This window comes from Drosophila subobscura, chromosome E (genome assembly GCF_008121235.1).
Source record: "Drosophila subobscura isolate 14011-0131.10 chromosome E, UCBerk_Dsub_1.0, whole genome shotgun sequence".
NCBI lineage: Eukaryota > Metazoa > Arthropoda > Insecta > Diptera > Drosophilidae > Drosophila > Drosophila subobscura.
This window is the reverse complement of record NC_048531.1, coordinates 5,412,153-5,433,398: the sequence shown is the minus strand read 5'-3', so window position 1 is coordinate 5,433,398 and position 21,246 is coordinate 5,412,153. Positions and strand designations below refer to the sequence as shown.

The following is a 21,246-nucleotide window of genomic DNA, read 5'->3' as shown; positions in this document are numbered from 1 at the left end:
CACCCAAGAACTAAAAATAAAAAATAAAATTCATGTTTTCATGACACTTTTCTATAAGCTCCTGTTAACCAAGGATACCCAGAACCTACACAACTTATTTTGTGCATCCCTGGCTTCAGGGAAGAGCAAAAGGCAGAAAAATACTCGTAGGCGGCAATCGCGTTTAAGTGTCGATTTTAAATTGATTAAAAAACTGCAGCTTCTGTGCTACTTTGAATGCCATGGTACTTATGTATACCCTGTACTGTGTGCACAAATTATTTTCATTACAAAGATCTATACAAAAATGTCGAAAATTTTTAGCTTTGCGACGAAAATGTTTTCGTAGAACTTTGATTCCACCGATTCAATAAGTTTCCAACAACATTACAAGCTCTCCGTGCAGTCTTTTTGTTTGATTGATTTTCAAAACTTCTTCGGCTAATTGGGAGAAATATTTAACGATTTTCGGGTATCAGCCATGTCGATTATAGCCTTATTTTTAGTTGCGTTCTGTTGGCGCTGGACAACATTTAATTAACAAGTCGTAGGCGTCAGTTTGACTGGGCGACAATTTTAATTTCCTTTTTTTGTCAGAAAATACACGAAATGCCGTCACAGAAACCGGAATTGGGCAGCGGCAAACACACACACAAATACCTACAGAGGCGCAGTCGAAAGCGTAAAAAAGGCGCATAATTAACTTGTTGCCACGCCCACAAGCAGCAGTAGTAAAGCAAAGCAAAAAAACGTTTGAAACACTCGGAAAACTGTTGAAAGCGGAAGAAGGAAACTCAACTTTCACTGCAGCCCAAGATTGCGAAAGAAATGAGCAGACATTTACTCCGCGACGGCATCGAAGCCGAAGTAGAAGTCCTAGTCTGTTCCGGAAACTCAGTCCGAGACGTGGCTAAAACTTTTGCCATAGCTCGAACATAATTATAAAAGTTTGGACAAGTATTTGGCCAGGTGGGCAAAGAGCAGTTCTATACCTAAAACAAAACGAATACAGATGCCGCAAAAGAGGGAAACCAAAACTGGACCAAGGTTTTAGCGGGGACCGGTTCGGCAAGTGGCAGGTTGCAAATGCCAAGTGCCAAGAGCAGCAGCAACTTTGCGCCGTCACAGAGTACTCTCCAACTGACTCCTTCCATTCCGTTTCCAACTAATTAGCGTGCTATTGGCATTTTTCCTTAAACGCTTAATGAGCTCGTTGAAATTTGAAATCAGCCCTTGACGTCGTTAATTGCTGCAGCATTCATCACACATTCCGCACAGGCCAGAGCACCTCCTTATGTGTCCTGGTATTTCTACTTGTCCGAGGGGAGTCCATAAAATATTTTGAGGCTATCAACCAATGCAGGCAGCTCTTAATCTATATGGTTTATATTTTTTATTGGTAATTAAATATTGTATATTCAGGATCTTTTAAAACGTATCAAATTTAAGGAGCATGGAGGAAGACCCTCGGAATTCACTGCCGATGCAGCTACTCTCTCTTCCACATACTCTTCTCCACATGCAGCTCAGTCAGTGCTGCCTGCTGCAAATGTCTTGGGGGGTGTGAATATCACACGGGGAAATCAGTACCAGGTCCTACCATTCGAACTGGGAATTTGAGGCCACCATCGCCTGTGTTGTGGCTCCTCTTGGGCCTCGTGCATTTCCATCGCGCACCTCAGCCAGTACATGCATCATCAGTGATGCCAAAACGAGAACCTACACGACCCATCCTTTGTCAACAGAAACTCAGTTTGGAATAGCATCTCGAAGCCCGGTTACCTTTTTTTTTATGGGCTGTGTGATCCCATGTGTGAATAGAATACTTGTTTTGAGGGAGTGATAGACATGGGGGGATAAGAACTACTCCACGACAAAAACATAACTCTGAAGGTGGATTGGTTTTCTGTTTTCTACACCAAGTTGACGATCACGCCTGAGGCACTTCATATACACGGAAGACTTTGGTTAAGTGTGGAAGGTCTAAGTGCACTCCACAATGGTTCAGTCATTAAAGAATATCTTTTTGAGCTCTTCCTACATCAAATCCTTTCTAAGGGTATATGAAATGACACAGAGCGTCACGGAATAGGTTCACGGCAGCCACTTAAGCGACGAGTGAGGCTCAGGCACTGTGTTCTGCACCTGACTCGGGTTCTTTACCAGTTCCTGGGCCTGGGCCTGAACCTGAGTCTGGGCCACTTGGAAATGGCTTTGAAGAGCTGATGCTACCAGTGCTCTGGTTGCTTTCTTATCTCACTAAAATAGGCATTGTTTCACCGTTCTCGTGTGCCCGCTGCCCCTTTCTTTTGATTTTTCCCAGGCACGCATGAAAATTGTTTTTCCTTTTGTTTGGGTTTGGCCGAAGCTCCGACCGGCAAGTCACAACAACAGCAAAGGTGAAAGGTTCTTGGCAGCGACAGGGACTATGCAGGATTATGATGCCGCTCTTCCCCCACAGAGCTGTGCAAGTGTATGCCGGGGAACCGGAAAAGGGATGCGACGGGCACCTCTATACAGGCAAAGGGAAAGGAAAGCAGGCCCATAATGACAACAGAGTTCACCGTCACATGGAACCATCCTTGCGAATGAAAATTGGAAATTGAAAGAGGAGAGTTGAAGGAATGGCAGCCGGAGACTGTGCCAGTATTGGATGCTGTCAGAGTCAAATGATTTTAAAGCTCGAAACCCTTTGAGATGCTTCTTGATACAGAGAGCTTTTCGTTGCACCATAAATTAGAAAAGGCATGAACATAAAAGCTACATACATATGTACGTACATACATAGGTGCATTGAATGCAAGCCCGGAATGCAACCCCAAAGGGGTTCATGAAAACGCCTTGGCATCTCAGTACTATGCTTGTAAATATCAGGAGACATATCTATTACTATTTATCGAGTCAGAGGTATACATAAATATACATTTTACTGTATGTATGTACTTACATATCCACTTATAAAGACAAAATGCGATCCGAAAAACGGAGCGATCAAAAAATGTGTAGTGAGAACAGCGCAAAGTAGAGTCTCTTGGGGGGTTGTCATCTAGAACATTCCATGCTCTCTTTCTGATGCGCTTCCTAATTGCTCTTTCATTGGACTTGGGCTCTTGTGTTCCCCCTCTCTTACTCCAAAAGGGCGAACGTTATTTGTGCGTTTGATGAGTGACCACTTGTTAATGTAACGGTAAATGCGGTGATGGGGAAAGTGGTGCGCACCTGATTTGGCATGTGTTGGAAGAGAGGAGAGTAAGCAGCGCAAAACGAATGTTCTTCTTATGTGTGAGGTAATAAACAGCAAATGCAGCAAGGAACAAAAGAAAGGAGATGGAAGAGAGAAGAGACCAGAGTGCTCTCCCTCTAGTGTATTTGTATGTAGTAGGTATGCATGGGTGTTTGGAATTTGATTCTATTTTGCTGCGCGGCTTTTTTTAATATTCTCTTATCTTGTAATGATCAGCATCTGATTTTTCTGTCAACCCGTTGCTTAAGTAATGTATTTCGCATGGGTATTCGCACTGTGTGTGTAGTGATTCACGTAGAAAGATATTAAGTACCTGATCATAGTACAGACATTTCAACAGACCACCTATCGAAACAATAAAAGCAAAACGATGGAACGTATGGACATCATGTCTTCGAAGAACTGAAACGAAAGTAACGAAATTCACAATGAGCCAGAATCCAACTTATGAACGTGAATAATTACACATATCGGAATTGGGGGCCACTGAAACACATGCACATTAAGCATGATACATTAATGCTTCCAGCATGTTGTCCAAAATGCGCTCCAATTCAGCCAGTGCATTACTATCGGATGTGTCAGCGAGGTCCAAAAATAACTGCCTATCGGCGTCTACGGATAGTGCAGAGAGCGTGTAGGGGGGAAGGAGTTTAAAGTCCATGAATATGTGTATGTAAACGCATAAATCGCACGCAAGGAATGGAAACCCAAAGCGATTAACAGAAGCGGGTTGGCATCATTCAAGAAGGCGATTTATAATCGCATTAAAATAGGTGTATGCAAATCTCAGGACACATATGCATATATATTACCATACGGAATCAGAAGTATTTACATATATGTACATACATATATATTTACTTATCCGAAGCAATCTAGCGGTAGAGACAAACGGCAGCCACTTAAAAGCTGTCTCTCGCATGTGGTAAACCACCAACTGAATTCTGTATAAGGATTGTGGATGGGATAGTGGCATTGGGTATAGTGTGTAGTTTATGCAAGGAGATTGAAAACGAATGGGTTGGCACAAGCAGAGAGGGAGAGAGAGCAAAGAAAGACATTATGCGACGTCAGGGAACCAACCACACGGACACGCACACACAACAATTTCACAGACAATGAATACATTGGCAAAATGAGCTGAAGACGGAGGGGGGAGAATGCATTCACACAAGGTAAGGCAGAGCATAGCGACGCCTCTCTCACAGCGAAGGAATGCCTCACCTTATATGAAGTTCACCCTGGACAGGAGGACAAAGAAATTTAAATAAATGCATGTACACGAGTCTCACAGAGCAGCAACAACGAAAAATCACAACAATTGTCTGCAAGAGTGGTGGGTGGGTGGAGAGTGGGCGCAGCACACTGAGAAAAAGAGTGATAGCGCGAGTGAGAGGGATGTGGGGTAAATCGGGCGAGCGATGACTTTGCATTTTGCATTACATTTTGCTTGTTGCAACAAAAGCAGTTTGAAAATTATTGTAAAGTTCCTACCCGCCACAACCAGGAAGCCGAAGATCCCCGACTTTAAGGATGGAGCAAGGATGTGGCCTAGGGGTATTCCCGACAAACATTTAAATAAGGAAAATTATTGTACATATTATATGATTGTACATCCCATACTATAATTAACCCAAAAAACCAACTGAAGCAGAATTAAGATTTGATATATTGGAAATAAAACTCCAAAGCTCAGAAGGTACCACTAATGTTGATGTTTTGGAGTTATTTTAAGCTATTTTTGTTGGTGCTGCTTACACACGCAAATGTCTTATTTATGCTCAGCACTTTTTGCACTCCCCTCGCCACTCTCTTTCACACTTTCTCTCTCTTCGCCTTCTGTCTTTGGAGAGAATGCTGCACCCGCATCTAGCGACAACTTTTTGTGGCTAAATGTCTTCAACTTTGCTTACTGCTTGCTGCTTTTCTCTCGGTCTCTCTCCCTCTCTCCGCATTTACTCTGGTCTGCGTCCTCTGATTCCAGTATTTCACTGGATATTCGACTTCTTCCTCCCACAGCAGTGCCCTTGCCGCATGTTCTTTGTGGCTTCATTTGCAAATGTTGCAAAATAAACTGTAGATGTATGTGTGGGTGGGTGCTGGAGTGCGTTTGAACTGCAAAATGAAAGTACAGTGGAAACTCTAGCGATGCACAGCATCATCAGCTCGGGTGCCCTACGTCAGAGAATACCACTTGACCATTCAAGATTTAACGTTCCAATATATTCCGACATAAATTCCGTTTCGTTGTGCGTTCATCTCTTGGATTTCCCCTAGCTAATTCTAAGGAGCACTTGACAGACTGCTTTCACTGTTTAATTTTCTCGATGCTCATTGACTTGGTCCTGTCCTGGTGTCTGGTGTGTGTGCGTATAGAAAGTTCCCATCTGCTTGTGGACCATTAGTCGGTGCGTTAGGGGGTTTATCAGAGCACTTTGGGTTATGAAAGCTGTGCAGAATTAAGGGAAAGTGCATATGCTGGCATGTGCCATTTATTATTTATGTTCGAGGGAACTGAGGTCCCAAAAAATCCTTCACTACCTCGTTTAGTAATCCTCCAATCAAATGGCAACCCAGGCAGAGCGATTGTTCACTGCAACACAAAGATCAGATGGCATTGGCTTCTGCTGCTGCTGCTGCTGCTGCTTATTCTGTTCCTTCGTTTGGATGGCGCTTCCTTGGCAGGACTTCTCTCCACCCACTGTCTCTGGGCCATACTTCAACTTCAGCTGTGGCTTTCTTATGCAAAAATGCATAGTAGCCGCTTGTTATTTTTGCATAAAAGAAAATTGTTTATTTAGCTTTGGATATATACTAAATATGTGTATGTATGTATGTGTGTAGAAGAACTGGCAAGGGACTGGATTCCATGAGGATGTCTTGCCATTGCCTCGCATATTTTTGCTTCTCTCCTTTTGGTACCAAGCTGCTTAGCCTGGGCTCTAATAGACCCTTGCCAAGCCTTTTTTATGCTGCTTATTATGGCTGGAGAGGATTTACAGGGGCAGACCGCCACTCATCCTCCTTGTGGATCCTTCTTATTTATTGTCAGGAAAATTCGAGTCGAGATTCCTTTTTAATATGGTTATAATATACAATTTTTTAATGGCACATAATAACGTTAACTGAGGACTCGTCCTCGTCGTCGTCGTCCTCGGCCTCCTCCTCGCCACTAACTTAATAAGCACCAAGTTAAAGTTTGAGTGCAGAGTGGGGAAACGAGGTTTACTGGACACGTTATGCAATTTAACAGAATTATTTAAAATTCAACAAACTTCTGCGGAAGTGGGGCATGAAAAGTGTGCGAGAAACTTTTCAACCGGCCAACCTGCCGCCATGCTGCCCCCAACTGCAGCAACACTACTTGAAACGATGCCATGGGTCAGTCCGTGTAGCACTGGCAACTTTTAAATTAACCCTAATTCAGAATGCAACAGCAGCAGCAACAAAATAAATACAAAAGGAACTAAATACAAAAACAAGAAAAAAGCAAAACAAATGGTCAGAGAGCGGAGGACGAGGGAAAGAATGGAGGGAGCGTGAGCAACTTTGCAATATTCTTGCACATTTTTCAACTTTAACAATTTATTAAATGGGTCAAAAGCCACTAAAACTTCATTTATCATTGCATGAGCAGGCATTGCACCACGCCCCCCAATCCAACAGAACAGAACCCAACCCAGCCTCATGGAGGCCAACCAGAACCAGCCAGCACGTCACCCCCGTTGAAATGCCAACAAATCGCAGAGACGAATGAGCTTGGCAAACTTGAAGCGCTTCCGGAATGCCACAACTATTTTTTTTCCACCTTCCACTTAGTTGTAGAAACTAAGGTATGCTGGCACTTTGGGCAGCAATGTCATAGCGATTGAGGTATTACAATTTAAGCTACAAATATGATATTAGGGCCTGCAGAGAAATAAAATAAAATAATTAGTTGAAGTACATTGTATTATCTTTAGGTTGAACTTTGATGGATAAGATCCTCTATTACACTCTTTAAATATTACAAAACTGTGTTTCTTGAGGCTAGCACTTTCACCTTAATTTTTTTAATTTATTCGACTTCGCAGTGCTCTTTAACAAGAAAACGAGAAGGGACGTGTGAGACGCTTCTTACGCGTCACAACTTTTATACCCGGCACTCAGTACTACATCTGCAACTTAGCGGTTATTTGTCAAATTTTACATTTTTTCTTCATCTGTCATCTACATCAACAACACTACTCACGCCAACACGCTCCTTTAGCTCGCCACCCTCCCCTAGAAACACACACTGCAGAGTCAGGGCAGAGTCGCGGCAGAGGCAGCGGCAGAGACGTGTCAGGGGCAGAGGCCAATAAACTGAAGTATCTTTTGGGGGCTGCTTTTGTTCTCAAAAGTATAGCATACTTTCAGGCTGAAAAGTTCCCAATTACAAAATAGCGTAGAACAGCCATATCCTGCAGTCCTTGCGGTCCTTGATGGACTCAAGCGATACAGGAGACTCGTACCTTCGCCAGGAGGCATGCCATGTCCTGATCCGACAGGAAACAGCCGAGTTATAGCGTTGAAGGGGATTATATAGAAAAACAATATTCAAATGGCATTATCCTTAATGTCCTAGCACCCGAAGTGATCCGGGACATTTTCCCGATCCCGAGGAGGCGTGACATGTTCTTTTTCGACAGGAAACAGCTGAGCTATAGCCTTGTAGAGATTAAAAAAAAAAAAAAAAACGTGAAAATGGCATTATCCTTAATGTCCTTGCACCCGAACTGGTCGCAAAGGATCCAGGACATTGTGCCGATCACGAGGGGGCGTGGCACATCCTGGACGGACTACAAATAAAGGAGAAAACAACAAAACAAATCTCTCCTGTTATTTTTGTCAAATTTTGACAGTCACCTCTTTGCACAGTGGCGCCCACGCGATGAAGACGGTCATTTCTGGAACTAAAATAACGTAGTTCGAGAATTGGCCGATCTGTGTTGGGACGCCACTGTGAACTTTTGAAATTGCTTCACTGAAATGGCCGAAAACTGGAAAATTTTCAGACCAAGTACCAAGCGAACAGAAGTCAGTAGAAGGTTACTGCTTTCCATGTTTTTTCACTGTGTCGTCGTGATCGCGGAAGCGCCACTGTGCTAACTACGTGGTTGGTTCACTACAAGAAAGTGTTTGTTGCACAACAATAACAAAAACATCTTTTGATGTACAAGTTTTTTTTTTACAACAAATTTTGAGAACAACGACAGAACAGTTTTGTTTTCTTCTTTTCTCCTATATTTGTGGGCCGATCAGAATGTGCCACACCTTTTCGTAATCAGGACAACTTCCCCGATCCTTTTCAATCTCTCTCGCTTCAAGGACATCAAAGATTAAGGATTCAATTGCACATATTTCCCATTCCTATAATAAATTTAATTGATGTTAGGTATATGTATGTATATGTATACTTCTTTTATTTGATATCTTCGCCTAGAATTGATTCTTAATTGCTTGGTGGAGGCACAAAGTTGTAGACGACAATCTCCAGCTGCTCCTGCCCGAACACGTACTCCAGAACGCCGCTGACTTTGTCCCATTCCAAGCCATCAATACCGCAACTGATGCGCGGTATGGCCAGCTGCTTAACGATGTTCTTGCGCTGCGAAAAGGTTCGAAATGCATAAGCAAAGAATTGATCTAAAAGTTAGCGCAAGCCACTCACCATGTGTTCGGGCATCTGCTCCAGAGATGACTGCAGTGACTCGTATGTTGGTTTTCCCCAGCTTTGTGGCTTCGTCACCAGATAGTAAATGTAGCGATCATTATCCTTGAGCACAGCCACATCACCGCTGGCCGCCTTCTGGGCACGCAGCTCATCGACCTTGCCGTAGACCTCCTTGAACTTCACAGCTATGCCTGCGCCCATGGCCAAGTCAGCGCCCACGCAATGGGCCAGCGAGTGCGAGACTTTGTCTACAGTATGTAAATGTATGTAAATTATTAAGAGAGACATGTTTATTAAGTGATAACATTGAACAATTTGAAAAATAGCGCGCATAGATCACCAGTAATCATTGTGGCTATAATAATGATCCAATCGGATCACCAATTTGGTGATCTGATAGATATGGTCATTCCCTACGGAATGGCGTTTTTAGTTTTCTGTTATCTTCAAAATTGTAGATTTGGGAGGTTTTCGCCCTTTTGCGGGGGCGGAAGGGGGCAGGGCTCATTTTTGAAATACACTGGTTTCAGTGTGAGCATACAGCAGTCTGGTGCCAAAATTTGGTGGCTCTAGCTCTTATAGTCTCTGAGAACTAGCCGACAAACAAGACGGACAGACGGACGGACAGACGGACAGACAGACATGGCTCAATCGACTCGGCTATTGATGCTGATCAAGAATATATATACTTTATGGGGTCGGAAACGTTTCCTTCTGTGCGTTACATACAACCGTTGTCCGCACAAATACAATATACCCTATTTAGTCTTCGAGTACCGGGTATAATAAACTACAAAGTTATAGGCATGTGTCTGAGCTCAAAAGTTACTTAGAAAGAAGTCCAGAAGTCGTAATAAATGTGGAGAATACACATATAGATTCTTAGCTATCCAATCAATCGATTGCTTTCTGAGTTGCCATCTTTGGCTTCGCCTGTGTTACGTGTTCTGTCTGGTAAAAGAAATATGAGTGTTCTTGTGGGTCGCATTGTTCCTGAGAGAGTTGAGCGTGTTGAAGGCCTTTGTGAATCTCTTGAAGGCGGCACTGTGGGTTCCTTAAACATAAATTTTAGAGGCCTTGTTGGAACCACTCTTGGAAACGTTGGAGGGATCGGTAATCTGGTCCATAATGTGGGACGGATTGTAGGTCGTACATTTGGCCTCGTCGGTAAGAGTTTTGTGGGTATTCGCGACCAAATCAGGAAAGTCCGCGTTGTCCTTATCGTTGCAGATCTTGTGGTTCTGATTGTGGTAATCATTCGTCTTGTGGTGGCTACTCTTCTAGATGTACTCCCCGGTTGAGGTCTTTGGGTATTTGGCAAACGTCTTGTTGTTTTCTGTTGAACTAAAGGCCTTCTGGTGGGTAGTGTTGGTCTTGGAGCTTGCCAAAGTGAATCGACAGGATATGTTAAGGCTGCTGCTGGAGGCTTGGGGAGCCCCAGGACCATCCGATTTCCTTGAACAGCCAGCCAAAGCCCCAAGCTAAAAACTATACCCAGCGCGAACCGCATAATGAATGATCTGTGAAACGATATTTCAGATTTATTTATATTCGTGGGTGAAAATCTGGAGCAGAATCGGACTGGATAGTAGGAGCAAACACAGCTGTGACAGTTTTTGTTGTTGTTTTATTTTATTTATTTTCTTCACTCGGTTGTTAAACGTTTATTAAATATACATACTCGTAATTACTTGATTTCTTGTATTTGTTCGGTTCGATTTCGTGATCGGTATGTGTGTATGCATAGTAGAGTATAGTATAGGTATGTATATAGGTATACATATATATATATAGAAAGGTTTAGTTAAATATCAGCTCAACAAACATAACGCGAGTGCCATTGTACATTATGCATAATAATAAAGTTTATTTACCCCAAAAATGTGGTTGGTGCCTGTACACAAGAACTAGCATTGTTATCTTTATAATATAATAATCATAACTCGAAAATAACAATATCTTTTATGTACTATATCGATAGAGAATTCTGCTAGTTATATATTGTAAATATACATATGGTGAAATCAGTAAAAATATCTCCTAGGTACAGATACAGTGTAGTTTTTCTTCCTCATCGATTTTGGTGCGTCAACTTCCCATATACTATACATATAGTACATATATTATATATTTTATTCATAAATTATATTCATAGGTATGTATGTCAAAATATGTATTTACGTCTCCCACACATTCCATTCTACAATTGTTGTGTGTAAAAATTAAAATAATCAACTGTTGATTGCAATGAGGCGGACTTTTCATAATATCATTCGTTACAACATTTCTGTTTCTAGTACTTTGTTTCCCTTTATTTGATCTCTACTTTGCTTACTTTTTTTAGTTTAACTTTTTGGGTTGTTTATTTTATGTCTTCTTTTAGTTTAATGATCTTTTAATTCCGCTACACTTTGTATTTAGTAAATATGCCTTTATGGATTTATGGAATTAATTTTGGTTATTTAAGTGTTAGCTAGCCTCGCATCTTTGTTTTTTTATTTTTTTTGTGTTATACGATTTATAGGTACTTTATGTGTGATTTGTGTGATTCCATGGGTGATTTGATTGATGATCGCCCAACTAAAAACGTTGCACTGGTTGGAGGCGGCTAGAGCTTCCAGTGCGTTGCAAATTAGTTATAAAAGGCCTATAAATATTATAGATTGCACAGTATTTTCTTCTATATATTGTAGGTATGTATGTATTTATATTCCTTATGTATTTGTATTGCTAGCAGCTATGCGAAAATTCGTTCCATCTGCTTTATCAACTGTAATCACTGTGACAATAAATAGTTATAATTCATCTAAAATGTGACCTATTGTTAGTTAAACAAGAAAAGATAACACAATCATTCAAAATGTGCCTAAATGTCTTGCAAAATACTGAATGAAAATTATGTAAAGTGTCTGAAACTGTAAATCATTCAACATTTAAACCCTATGCGGATGTGGATGTGCCTTCCTGCCCTGCGTATATAGTATTTCCTATATAAAATATATATATGTGTATGTATGTCGAGTTTTGTATATTGTATGCTATGCTATGCTATTTGCAGATCGTATATTGATTGCACAACAAATCAAAATAAAGCGTTATGCGTTATGCAATTTATATTGCAGGCCAATGTCCAAGATATGTTTGCGGTTATATTTTTTGTTGCTGTTCTTTTTATCGTTTTCGTTCATTCATTTTCGGATTGCATGAGTGAGACTGTGAGAATGTCTGTATGGGAGGATGCGCGGAGAAGCTCCTTACTGCGCGAATGGATTGTGCGGATTGGCGCCGGGTATGTCCAGATTGCCGCCAGTGGTCTGATAGGTGCCGTAGGGTCCGCCATTGGGATTCATCTCATTGAGACGGGAGTTGGACAGGGCGCGTGGTATAGGATTGCTGGGCACCCCATGCGGTGCCAGATGCGAGGTTTCCTCGGCCACCTAGTGGAATTATAGAATGAGAGTTAGTAGTTCAGGCATTAGGTTAGGGATTCATGTGGGCTCACCTGATGCGGATCCTCGGTGACCGGAATGTCCGAGATGAAGCCCTGCTCCTTGCGATAGAAGTTGACGAAGATGAAGAGGCCAAGCACCAGTAGGCAGGCAATACCATACCAACGGAAGGTAGCAGTAGTACCGTAGTAGGTGACGAACATTCCCCCAATAATGGCGCCACAGCCGCGACCGAGCCCATGGTGGATGCCCTGGAGTACGCCCTGGCCGGAGGCCCGCAGATGCTTTGGCGTATTGTGGGCAATGTACGAGCAGCAGGCGGCCCAGACGGCGGCATGGGTGATGCCCTGCATCAGCTCGAAGGGGAGCACCATCCAGGGATTGGTCAGGTACGAGATGTACAAGAATCGCAGGACATTGCCGATTAGGCCCAGGCAAAGGACCTTGACGTGACCGATCTGAGTGATCAGGCGGAAGCTGAAGAAGTAGGCAAAGATCTCGGACACGTGATTGATCACGGAAGCCACGCCGAAGAGTGTGGGCGTGCCACCATAGTCCTGCAGATGCCAGAACAGAAAGGTGAAGATCAGGCCAATGCCGAAGCCCATGAACCAGGCAACGAACAGAAACGAGGCCGTCTTCACGTCCTTGAAGTGCGTGAGCACCGTCATCCACTCGGGCAGCTCCTTGGCCGTCTGTGCGAACACCTTGGACTCGGCCCCGATGTGCGGCTGGGGCTGATGGCCGCCGGCCGGGAAACTACTGGCGCCCCCTGAGGCGGCGCTGCCGCTACCCACTGCCAGTGATGGTAGATTGAGCTGGGCGGCCAGCTGGTTCATCGACTCCTCCTCGGCCTTCTTGTTGGGGTCCACAAACTGTGCGGAGGCCTGCTGCTGCTGCTCGTCCAGCGGGTCGTACTTGAAGGTGATCTTCGAGGCGGAGATGATGGCGCAGGTCATCAGCACGGAGAAGATGGAGAAGCAGATGTTGTAGTTCTTCTCCTTGTGGCCCGCCCCGCACGGATGGTTGGAGAACGACGTGGAGTGATCGAGGACAATGCCCACCAGGAACATGGAGATGCCCCAGCCCAGTGAGCCGAACATCCGCTGATGTCCGTACTTGTCCGCATCCTCGCCCAGCAGCGTGATCACCGCCGAGTCAGCCAGCGTAATGGCCGGAGCACTGAAGAACTCCCCAATGAGGATGACCAGCAGCAGCAGGAAGAATGCTTTTTGGATATCCTAAAAGAAGGAAGATCAATAGGTGAGTAAACATCGTGGAAGACTGCTTCGCTCTGTCTCTGTCCCCACCGGCGTCCTGTAGACCATCGAACTGAAAATGGGCGTCACATAGTCACGATGGTACTTGTCGTCGTAGTTGCTCACAAAGTTTATGTGAACCGGCGAGATGCCTGCGTCGATACGTGGCAACAGCAGCGATCTCTTGCTCCGACTGTGAGCAGCCTCAGCCTCCTCCAGAGCCTCCTCCGCGGGCATAGTGCCCTGATCTATGGGAAATCAATCGATATTATTATCGCACATATACTTAAAATGCAGTTTTGATATTGCAGAATCCACGAGACTGGCATAAGAGGCACCTACCTTGATCCCAATCGTACATGGCCGAGAGATCGCGCTTGGTGCGCGTGTAGGTCAGCACAAAGTCCGTGGCATTGCGGCGCTCGATACAGTTGATGGCTTCCGGGCGGATGAAGCTCAGCGGGATGGTGAAGAGCACCCAGCAGGCCAGCGAGCACAGCAGTAGCTTCTTGCCCTGCCTGCAGCGATCTGCATAGGAGCCCCAGAAGGGGGCCGAGAGGAACTCAACGAACGGCCGCATGCCCACCAGGATGCCGCACTGGCCCGGATTCATGCCCATCTGCTTGAAGTACACGCCCATGAGGGGGAAGAGCGACCCGAAGGCGGCATAGAAGAAAAAGTAGAAGCTCTTCACCGGGATCAACTCCCGTTCGGTGCTCACGCCAAAGAACATTTCCAGGATGTCCGAATGGCCGCGAATTTTGTGCGTTGATTCCTTGGCCTCCGGATATCTGCAAAAGCAAAAATCTTCAGTATCTCCCGAAACACATCTCTGATGGCAGGGTGTACATACAAATTCGGATCCACCTCGCCGGTGGCCTCAACATCAACGCGAGGCCTGGCACCGGCCGGACCGTATCCGGCTGCCGTCTGCTGCTGCTGCTCCCCGTAGTTGCCCTGGTCGTAGCCACCTGTTGGCTGCTGCTGCTGTTCATAGCCATAGCCCGCACCCTGCTGGCCGTAGGCAGGTACTGCCGCTGCTGGCGCGCCAAAGGGATTGGGTGCGCCTCCTCCTCCGGCATTGTAGGGATTCATTATGGTTTAGTTGCTTGGACTCCTCGCTCGCTCGCTCTCTCTCTCTGTCTCTCTCTTTCCTCCCCGTTCGACCGCTTGCTTGCCGTTCTCTCTGTTGATTATTTGGCTTTCACTTCCTTCTTCCCAGTGGGTGTCTTTCGTTTCTTTTGTCGCCCACTTACAGTCTCATCGTCACCTTCATTATCATTCGGCAGCTGTGGAATACAGAATACAATGGAGGATGTCAATCGTTTTGTTCTTGCCAAAACCCTAGCAGAAAGCCACGCGCACACAGCGTGGAATCATTTGCATATAATTTACACTGGTGAACAAAGTAAGGGCCTTGATGTGCAGATTACAATCTCACGGGTACATATTGTGTATGGATACACTTGGCTGATACAAAATTAAAATACCATTCTAACACTCTACTTTGTTGAGCAGTGTAATCAGGGTCTCGCTCTGTCCATTTTGTGATTACAGGAACTAAAACGGAAACAACTCATGTTCCGCCGGCCTCATCTTTGTATGCAAGAGATGTCTGTAATTACAAAATTGTCAACTGCTTCCTTTTGACATTTCCATTACCCACTCTAGTTCGCTTTTGAGCGAGAGCCTCAAGCGAGTGAGAGAGACTCATAGCATGACTAAAGCTGCTGCTACACGAGACGTGTTTCACCCGCAGCTCATTTTCAACGGGTGAAATTCTAACGGTTTTTATCTGTAGACTGTAGAAAACGTGCCTGTTTATTCTCTACCTCCACGATTGTTACCCTAAATATGTGCTCAACCAGTGCCGGGGCAAAACGCAACGTGCACAGGTTGACACCTCGCGAAAGCTAAACAAACCCACGCTCTCCCACTTCCAAGAGACAGAGAGAGAGAGAGAGCTCAATTGAGTTGAGTGGATTGCATTAGCTTTGAGCTTTTCCTGCTACCGAGGCGTGAGTGAGTAATTTCTATTCAATTTCTTTTCGTTCACTTGGCACGCTGCAAATGTGGGTAAATGGTGTACATGGAACATGTATACAAACATATGTATCTGCCATAATCCATATATAGAACAGACTTGTTGTTGCTCTATGTACAATGCATACATAAATATGTACATACATATGTACATATGTAAGCCAGCACTTGTAAAGAAAGGGGCTTTGATGCGCACATAATCTGATGCAAAATGATGTCAATAATCATGCAATGAAATTTATCAAAATCTCTTCGATTCAAAGCATAAATATGTAAAGTCACATTCTAAAAATAAACTTTTTTGTACATGTTTAAAGCGTAGTTTAAGAATCCGTGGTCACTTATACAAAAACTTAGAAGGGATCTGATTATATTTCCAAATCTGTCCTCTATATTCTATGGCACTCGCGTGAGAATGTATCTCTGTCTATATACTCGTATGTATCTCTTTTTATATATACGATTTTTGCACACTTCTTTGAAGGCCAAAGCCAGAGACGGACACGGACACGGACACGGAGACACTTGAAATGAGCTTTGTTCCACATATTATTGTTATGTAAATTTGTAGGGGTCTTTAATGAAAGTAGATATCATTGATTTACACACCCAAAATACGGTTTTAATTGTTTGTAACTTTTAAACGACGACACTGGCCTTTCGCTTCGGGGGGGAAATGTGTGTGTTACGTGCGTAATCGATAAGCAGAGTTTTCCTCGCGTCTGGCCTCTACACGAACGTTTGACGAGCTGGCCAAGAATTTTCCAAAAGAGCCGCCCCCCAAAAAGAAAATGTGGCGCTCAAAGCGGGAAAGCTCGCTCAAGCGCGTTTCGTTTCGGTCTCTGGTGCGTATGAGTGTGAGTTTGTGTGTGTGTCCGTCTAATGAGATTTTATTTGGCGTTCCACACAGGAAGGACCTCAAACAGAGAGAGAGCGACAGAACCCAAGCGAAAGTGACAGCCAGGCGCCAAAATTAGAAGAGTTTGAAAATGGTACAGAAAGTACCTGTTGGAAAATCACTCAAGAGAACTACAGAGAATCGATTACTGAATTGATTTGCTTACCAGATCCCTATCTCGTCTACATGATCGATCTATATGAGACGCAATTTTCGCTGATAAACTTTTAGGTCGCATCGCTATATAAGGTGGAATCACATCCATCGATCAGGCATTCAGTTCGATCTGTTCAGACCAACCGAAATGAAGTTCAGCCTTGTGTTCCTGCTGCTCGCCTGCATTTGGGCCCTGGCCACTGCCAGCCCTGCCAAGCCGCGCCCCAACAATCCACGCCCCACCTCCCATCCACGCCCCATACGAGTGCGCCGTGAAGCATTGGCCATCGCCGATCATTTGGAACTGATCCAGCCAGCTGTCGCTGCCAAGAGTCCCTCAATTCTAGCGGCTTGATGGTAGGCTCGCAATCTCCAGAGGGAAAGCCCAACATGGCATTTGTTTATACTAATTTTGGGTTTGTTTGAATAAATTGTACCCCCAAATGTTTGCAAAAAACAATTACATATATAAATAAAAGAGTATAAACAAATTTCTAGGGGATTTTATATTGTTATCTCTCAAAAGGCAAAGATTCTAGAAACTTAGGCGCTGATAAGTGCTGTGCAGTGGATGCTCAGGCCCGCAGAATGTCGCGCCTGAGGGTCAAAGCAAATCACAATTGAAAGTGAGAGATCAATGCGGATGCCCGAATTTTCCACTGCAAAAACTTTAGAAATGTATCCCCCAGTATCCCAATTGTGTGTACTCCTTTCCATTGCGAACATCTGCCATTAGTCAAATGATTTTTCTCAGTGCAAGCTTTTCGTTGACATCCAAAGCGTCAAAGTTTGCCTCGCCGCACTCTCGGCTGGCTTCCTTTCAGCCTGGTCCTGCGCACAGAATTCAATTAGGACTTGGCTGAAACTTCACTCAAGCGAGTGCGAGTCCTAGCACTCTCTTTCACTCATTATGAAACGAACCACCCAACACCCACCACCCACCACCCACGATAAGAGTTATATTGATAAAGCGGAACATTAAGTGTGGAATGTCATATGAAATCACTTATAACTGTCAGAGTCTGTCCTGCACAAGTTGAAGCGCTTCTCCATTAAACCCACAAAGGCATTCACTTGAAGCTGTCAAGTCGGCCCAGCCTGGGGGCTAAAATCCACCAACAAAGGCAGCAACAAGTGGCGTCAATGATGCAAACAGGCTGCAGGAGTGGAGGAGGTGTGACCCATGGAGAGGTCAGAGCAAGTCGCAGAAAGAATATAATATGCAAAAGTAAATCACCGAAGAGAACTGAGGCGGGGAATTTCTAGCTGATAAGACAGATGCGGCAGAAGCAAACAGATGAGTCTTGTGAATCACAAGACGAGTGATTCCCCACTCGCGTTTTGAAGATTGTTTCGCTATAAAAGCAAAAGGTGAGCCACGATCAGGCATCAGTTAGCGTTCGTTCGTTCCAACTCACAACACAACAGAATACAACATGCAGAAGGGAAGCATTCTTATCGTGGCCTTCATTGCCCTGGCAGCCATAGCCGAGGCAGTGCCTCAGTATTACCAGACTTTGCCGTACCATCCACCTCCGACATCTCGACCAGTGCTGATGCGTGCTCGCCGGCAGGTTCTGGGCGGTTCTTTGGCCTCCAATCCGGCTGGTGGCTCCGATGCTCGTCTGGATCTTAGCAAAGGCATTGGCACTCCCGACCACAATGTGGTGGGTCAGCTCTTTGCTGCCGGCAACACGAAATCGGGTCCAGTCACCACAGGTGGAACTGTGGCCTACAACAAGTGAGTAGATCAGCAGAATAAAGTAGCAGCTGAACTGCCACTAAAGAGAAATTCTCTCCTTATTTACAGCCATGGACATGGTGCCTCTTTGACCAAGACCCATACACCCGGCGTTAAGGACGTCTTCCAGCAGGAGGTGCATGCCAATCTGTTCAACAACGGCGTACACAATCTGGATGCCAAGGCATTCGCATCGCAGAACAAGCTGGCCAATGGCTTCGAATTCCAACGCAATGGCGCCGCCCTGGACTACTCTCACGTCAATGGTCATGGCGCCAGTCTGACGCACAGCAATTTCCCCGGCATTGGCCGTCAGTTGGGCGCCGAGGCACGCGCCAACCTTTGGTCGTCGGCCGATCGTAACACGCACTTGGATCTGTCAGGATCGGCCAACAAGTGGTTGAGTGGCCCATTCGCCAATCAGAAGACTGACTTTGGCGCTGGTCTGGGTCTGACACATCACTTCGGTTAGGAGCTGCCGCTGACCTACATTATCATCCAGTTATTTATTTATTAAAATAATAAGATTAAAAGAAAAGCGTTTTAAAATATCTGAAATGGCAATGTGTAGGGCCTTAGAGGACCCTTTTTGGCGCAGCAGAGATATAATCAGCTTCTGGATACATATTTTTGACATGTTTTTCGAGCTGCCTTTTAGATTTGATTTATTAAGTAGTTAATTGAATATTTTTGCTTAGCATACCGCACGCGCGCAAACAATTCGATCCCAATACAAATGATTAATTAATTTGTCTTATGTTACTTGATGGTTTCCGCTTTACGTTTTCTGGTTGGAGATTTGGGTTCCTGTTGCTATTGTGGCCAATTGGTTGTTGGATTTGTTGTTGTATTGTTTGCGCAGAAACAGAAATGAATTGTTAATTTTTGGTAACAGAAAAAGAAAAAACCAAAGAAGAAAAACTATGAAATGTCTGCTAGTTATGCTGATATCATGTTGAATCTGAATTATGTCGCCACTGCCAGCCTGCCAGCCAGCCAGCTTACGAAAGCTTCTTGGCCTTCTGATAGAGTGTGTCCACCACCTTGCCCATACTCTGAATGGTCTCCAGCACCCGCTCGTAGGTCTTGTCCACGGCCGTCTCCTCGAACACAATCAGCACGCCCTCGCCCTGATCGAGAATGCCACTGAACTTCTTGTCGAGTATCATTTGCGACAGCTTCTTCTCCACCTGGGCCATGGGCAGATGAATGCTCTCGGCGACGTGGGCCACCTGCACACGGGAGTAGGGCTCAATGATGCGGCACAAGTTCTGCTCCAGCATGGTGTCATAGAGCGTGCCCAAATGCGCCTGCACAATCACATCCTCGGCCAGTTCCTTTTTGTACTCCTTGAGGGCGTTCTGGAAGTCTGCGAGGGAGCGTTTGTGTGAAGCCTCTGCCACCGATTTCATGGCATCCACATCGCGTCCCGAGTATGTAATGGCCTGGTTCAAGCAAGAACATTTATTTAAGTATTAATGGCAGATATTTTTCAACTCAATTGGCTTACCAGCTTGCCGCTGACAATCTGATTTACATCATCGGAGTGTCCCAGCATAATCTTGCACAGCAACATGTACTTTAAAGAGGTCAAAGCCTTGACGCTGTCCACGCTGTCGAAGCCTTCGAAGGCCTCGTAAAAATAGGAGAAGGCGGTTTTGAAGTCACGCTCATCGGCCGCATGCAGGATGCCCGACTGGAGATCGAGGGCTCCCTGCACCTTGGGGGGACAGTAGATGGCATTGGCCGTGGTACGGGCCGAGGTGAGGGCAGCCCTGGCCTTGGGCAAATTACTCAATGCATGGTAGGTTTTGCTCTCCAGCAGCTGAACCTCCACCAGCAAGTTTTTGTCATCCAGCTTTTTGAGCTCCTTCAGCAGCTGCGAGCCCAATGCCAGAGCCTCTGTGTACAATGCGGTGTCGAAGTACAAAGCAATCAGACGGGCCTCCAGCGATTGCCGCAGGAAGGTGCGCTTCTCCTGCTTGGCCCACTCAATGCAGTCTTTGCAAAGTTGCACCTTCGGGAAAATGATATATTGCGTAAATGCAATGAAGTTTAAGTAAAGAAACCCTCCACTCACCTCTATTCCAGTGCCAGCATCCATGTCCAGGAACATGTCCACCAAAGAGCGCACCAACTTTGCTGCCTTCGCCTTGCTAATCGAGCTCAAGAACGGACGCGTCACTTTGATAAGGTCGGCCAACTCTTTGGCTTTCCCCTCCTGTTTGTAGAGCTCGCCCTGCTGCATGATGCCCTGCTCCTTGATGCGGATGCGTTCTTCATCGTTCTCAGCACTCTCCTGGTCACGCACTATTTTATTCAGCAGCGAGCTGTCTTCTTCGCGATTCACACTGGACATATTTGCCTGTGCACGCTCAAAAATTGTAGCTCCGGCCATCTTGCGACTTGGAATATGGACAACGCACGAATTAACCAGAAAATTTTGTCAGCAATCAAACAGCAAACTGTGTTTCAACTACTGCACTATACGTATGCCTCTTTTCTCTTTGTTTTTGTATATATACTTTGTGTTTAATGCGTACCAAGGTGATTAAATCGGACTTTTTCACCTTTTTGTCGTTGTTATTAAGCGCCAGTCACGATTGGCCAGTATGACCGTGGATTTTACTATGATACCGCCTGACCCTCAAAAATAGTTCTTAATATTCTAAAAATACTAATTGCAAACTCTCGTATCCCTGGCTGTAGCAGCAAGTGTTGGAAAATCACAGAATGTTGGTATTTACTAAAACTGTTGGTATTTTCAAGTGTGAACGTG

At 44.9% G+C, this 21,246-nt stretch overlaps 5 protein-coding genes across 5 annotated transcripts; 2 read left to right on the top strand and 3 right to left on the bottom strand.

Moving 5' to 3' along the window:
- Positions 1 to 8,661: 8,661 nt before the first annotated feature.
- Positions 8,662 to 9,155, bottom strand: LOC117891920 (ADP-ribose glycohydrolase OARD1-like; the record flags this gene model as incomplete). Its single annotated transcript, XM_034797742.1, has 2 exons — positions 8,662 to 8,855; positions 8,919 to 9,155. Coding segments are annotated over 2 exons (393 nt in total), but the record flags the coding sequence as incomplete, so codon positions are not given.
- Positions 9,156 to 11,127: 1,972 nt separating this feature from the next.
- On the bottom strand, positions 11,128 to 16,418 carry LOC117891905 (major facilitator superfamily domain-containing protein 6). The gene is made up of 6 exons (XM_034797728.1): positions 16,282 to 16,418; positions 14,483 to 14,918; positions 13,972 to 14,420; positions 13,681 to 13,877; positions 12,424 to 13,611; positions 11,128 to 12,358 (listed from the first exon to the last, which is right to left on the bottom strand). Exons 2-6 carry the CDS (start codon positions 14,722 to 14,724, stop codon positions 12,176 to 12,178), a joined length of 2,259 nt encoding a protein of 752 aa, XP_034653619.1. The 5' UTR covers positions 14,725 to 14,918; positions 16,282 to 16,418; the 3' UTR covers positions 11,128 to 12,175.
- A 415-nt stretch (positions 16,419 to 16,833) lies between these two features.
- On the top strand, positions 16,834 to 17,203 carry LOC117891919 (drosocin). The gene has a single exon (XM_034797741.1). The coding sequence runs from the start codon at positions 16,875 to 16,877 to the stop codon at positions 17,079 to 17,081; it is 207 nt and encodes a 68-aa protein (XP_034653632.1). The 5' UTR covers positions 16,834 to 16,874; the 3' UTR covers positions 17,082 to 17,203.
- Positions 17,204 to 18,107: 904 nt separating this feature from the next.
- On the top strand, positions 18,108 to 19,215 carry LOC117891912 (attacin-B). Its single transcript, XM_034797735.1, has 2 exons — positions 18,108 to 18,467; positions 18,537 to 19,215. The coding sequence occupies exons 1-2, from the start codon at positions 18,163 to 18,165 to the stop codon at positions 18,937 to 18,939; spliced, it is 708 nt and encodes a 235-aa protein (XP_034653626.1). The 5' UTR covers positions 18,108 to 18,162; the 3' UTR covers positions 18,940 to 19,215.
- On the bottom strand, positions 19,116 to 21,078 carry LOC117891910 (26S proteasome non-ATPase regulatory subunit 11). Its single transcript, XM_034797732.1, has 3 exons — positions 20,548 to 21,078; positions 19,978 to 20,484; positions 19,116 to 19,912 (listed from the first exon to the last, which is right to left on the bottom strand). Exons 1-3 carry the CDS (start codon positions 20,863 to 20,865, stop codon positions 19,469 to 19,471), a joined length of 1,269 nt encoding a protein of 422 aa, XP_034653623.1. The 5' UTR covers positions 20,866 to 21,078; the 3' UTR covers positions 19,116 to 19,468.
- Positions 21,079 to 21,246: the final 168 nt, after the last annotated feature.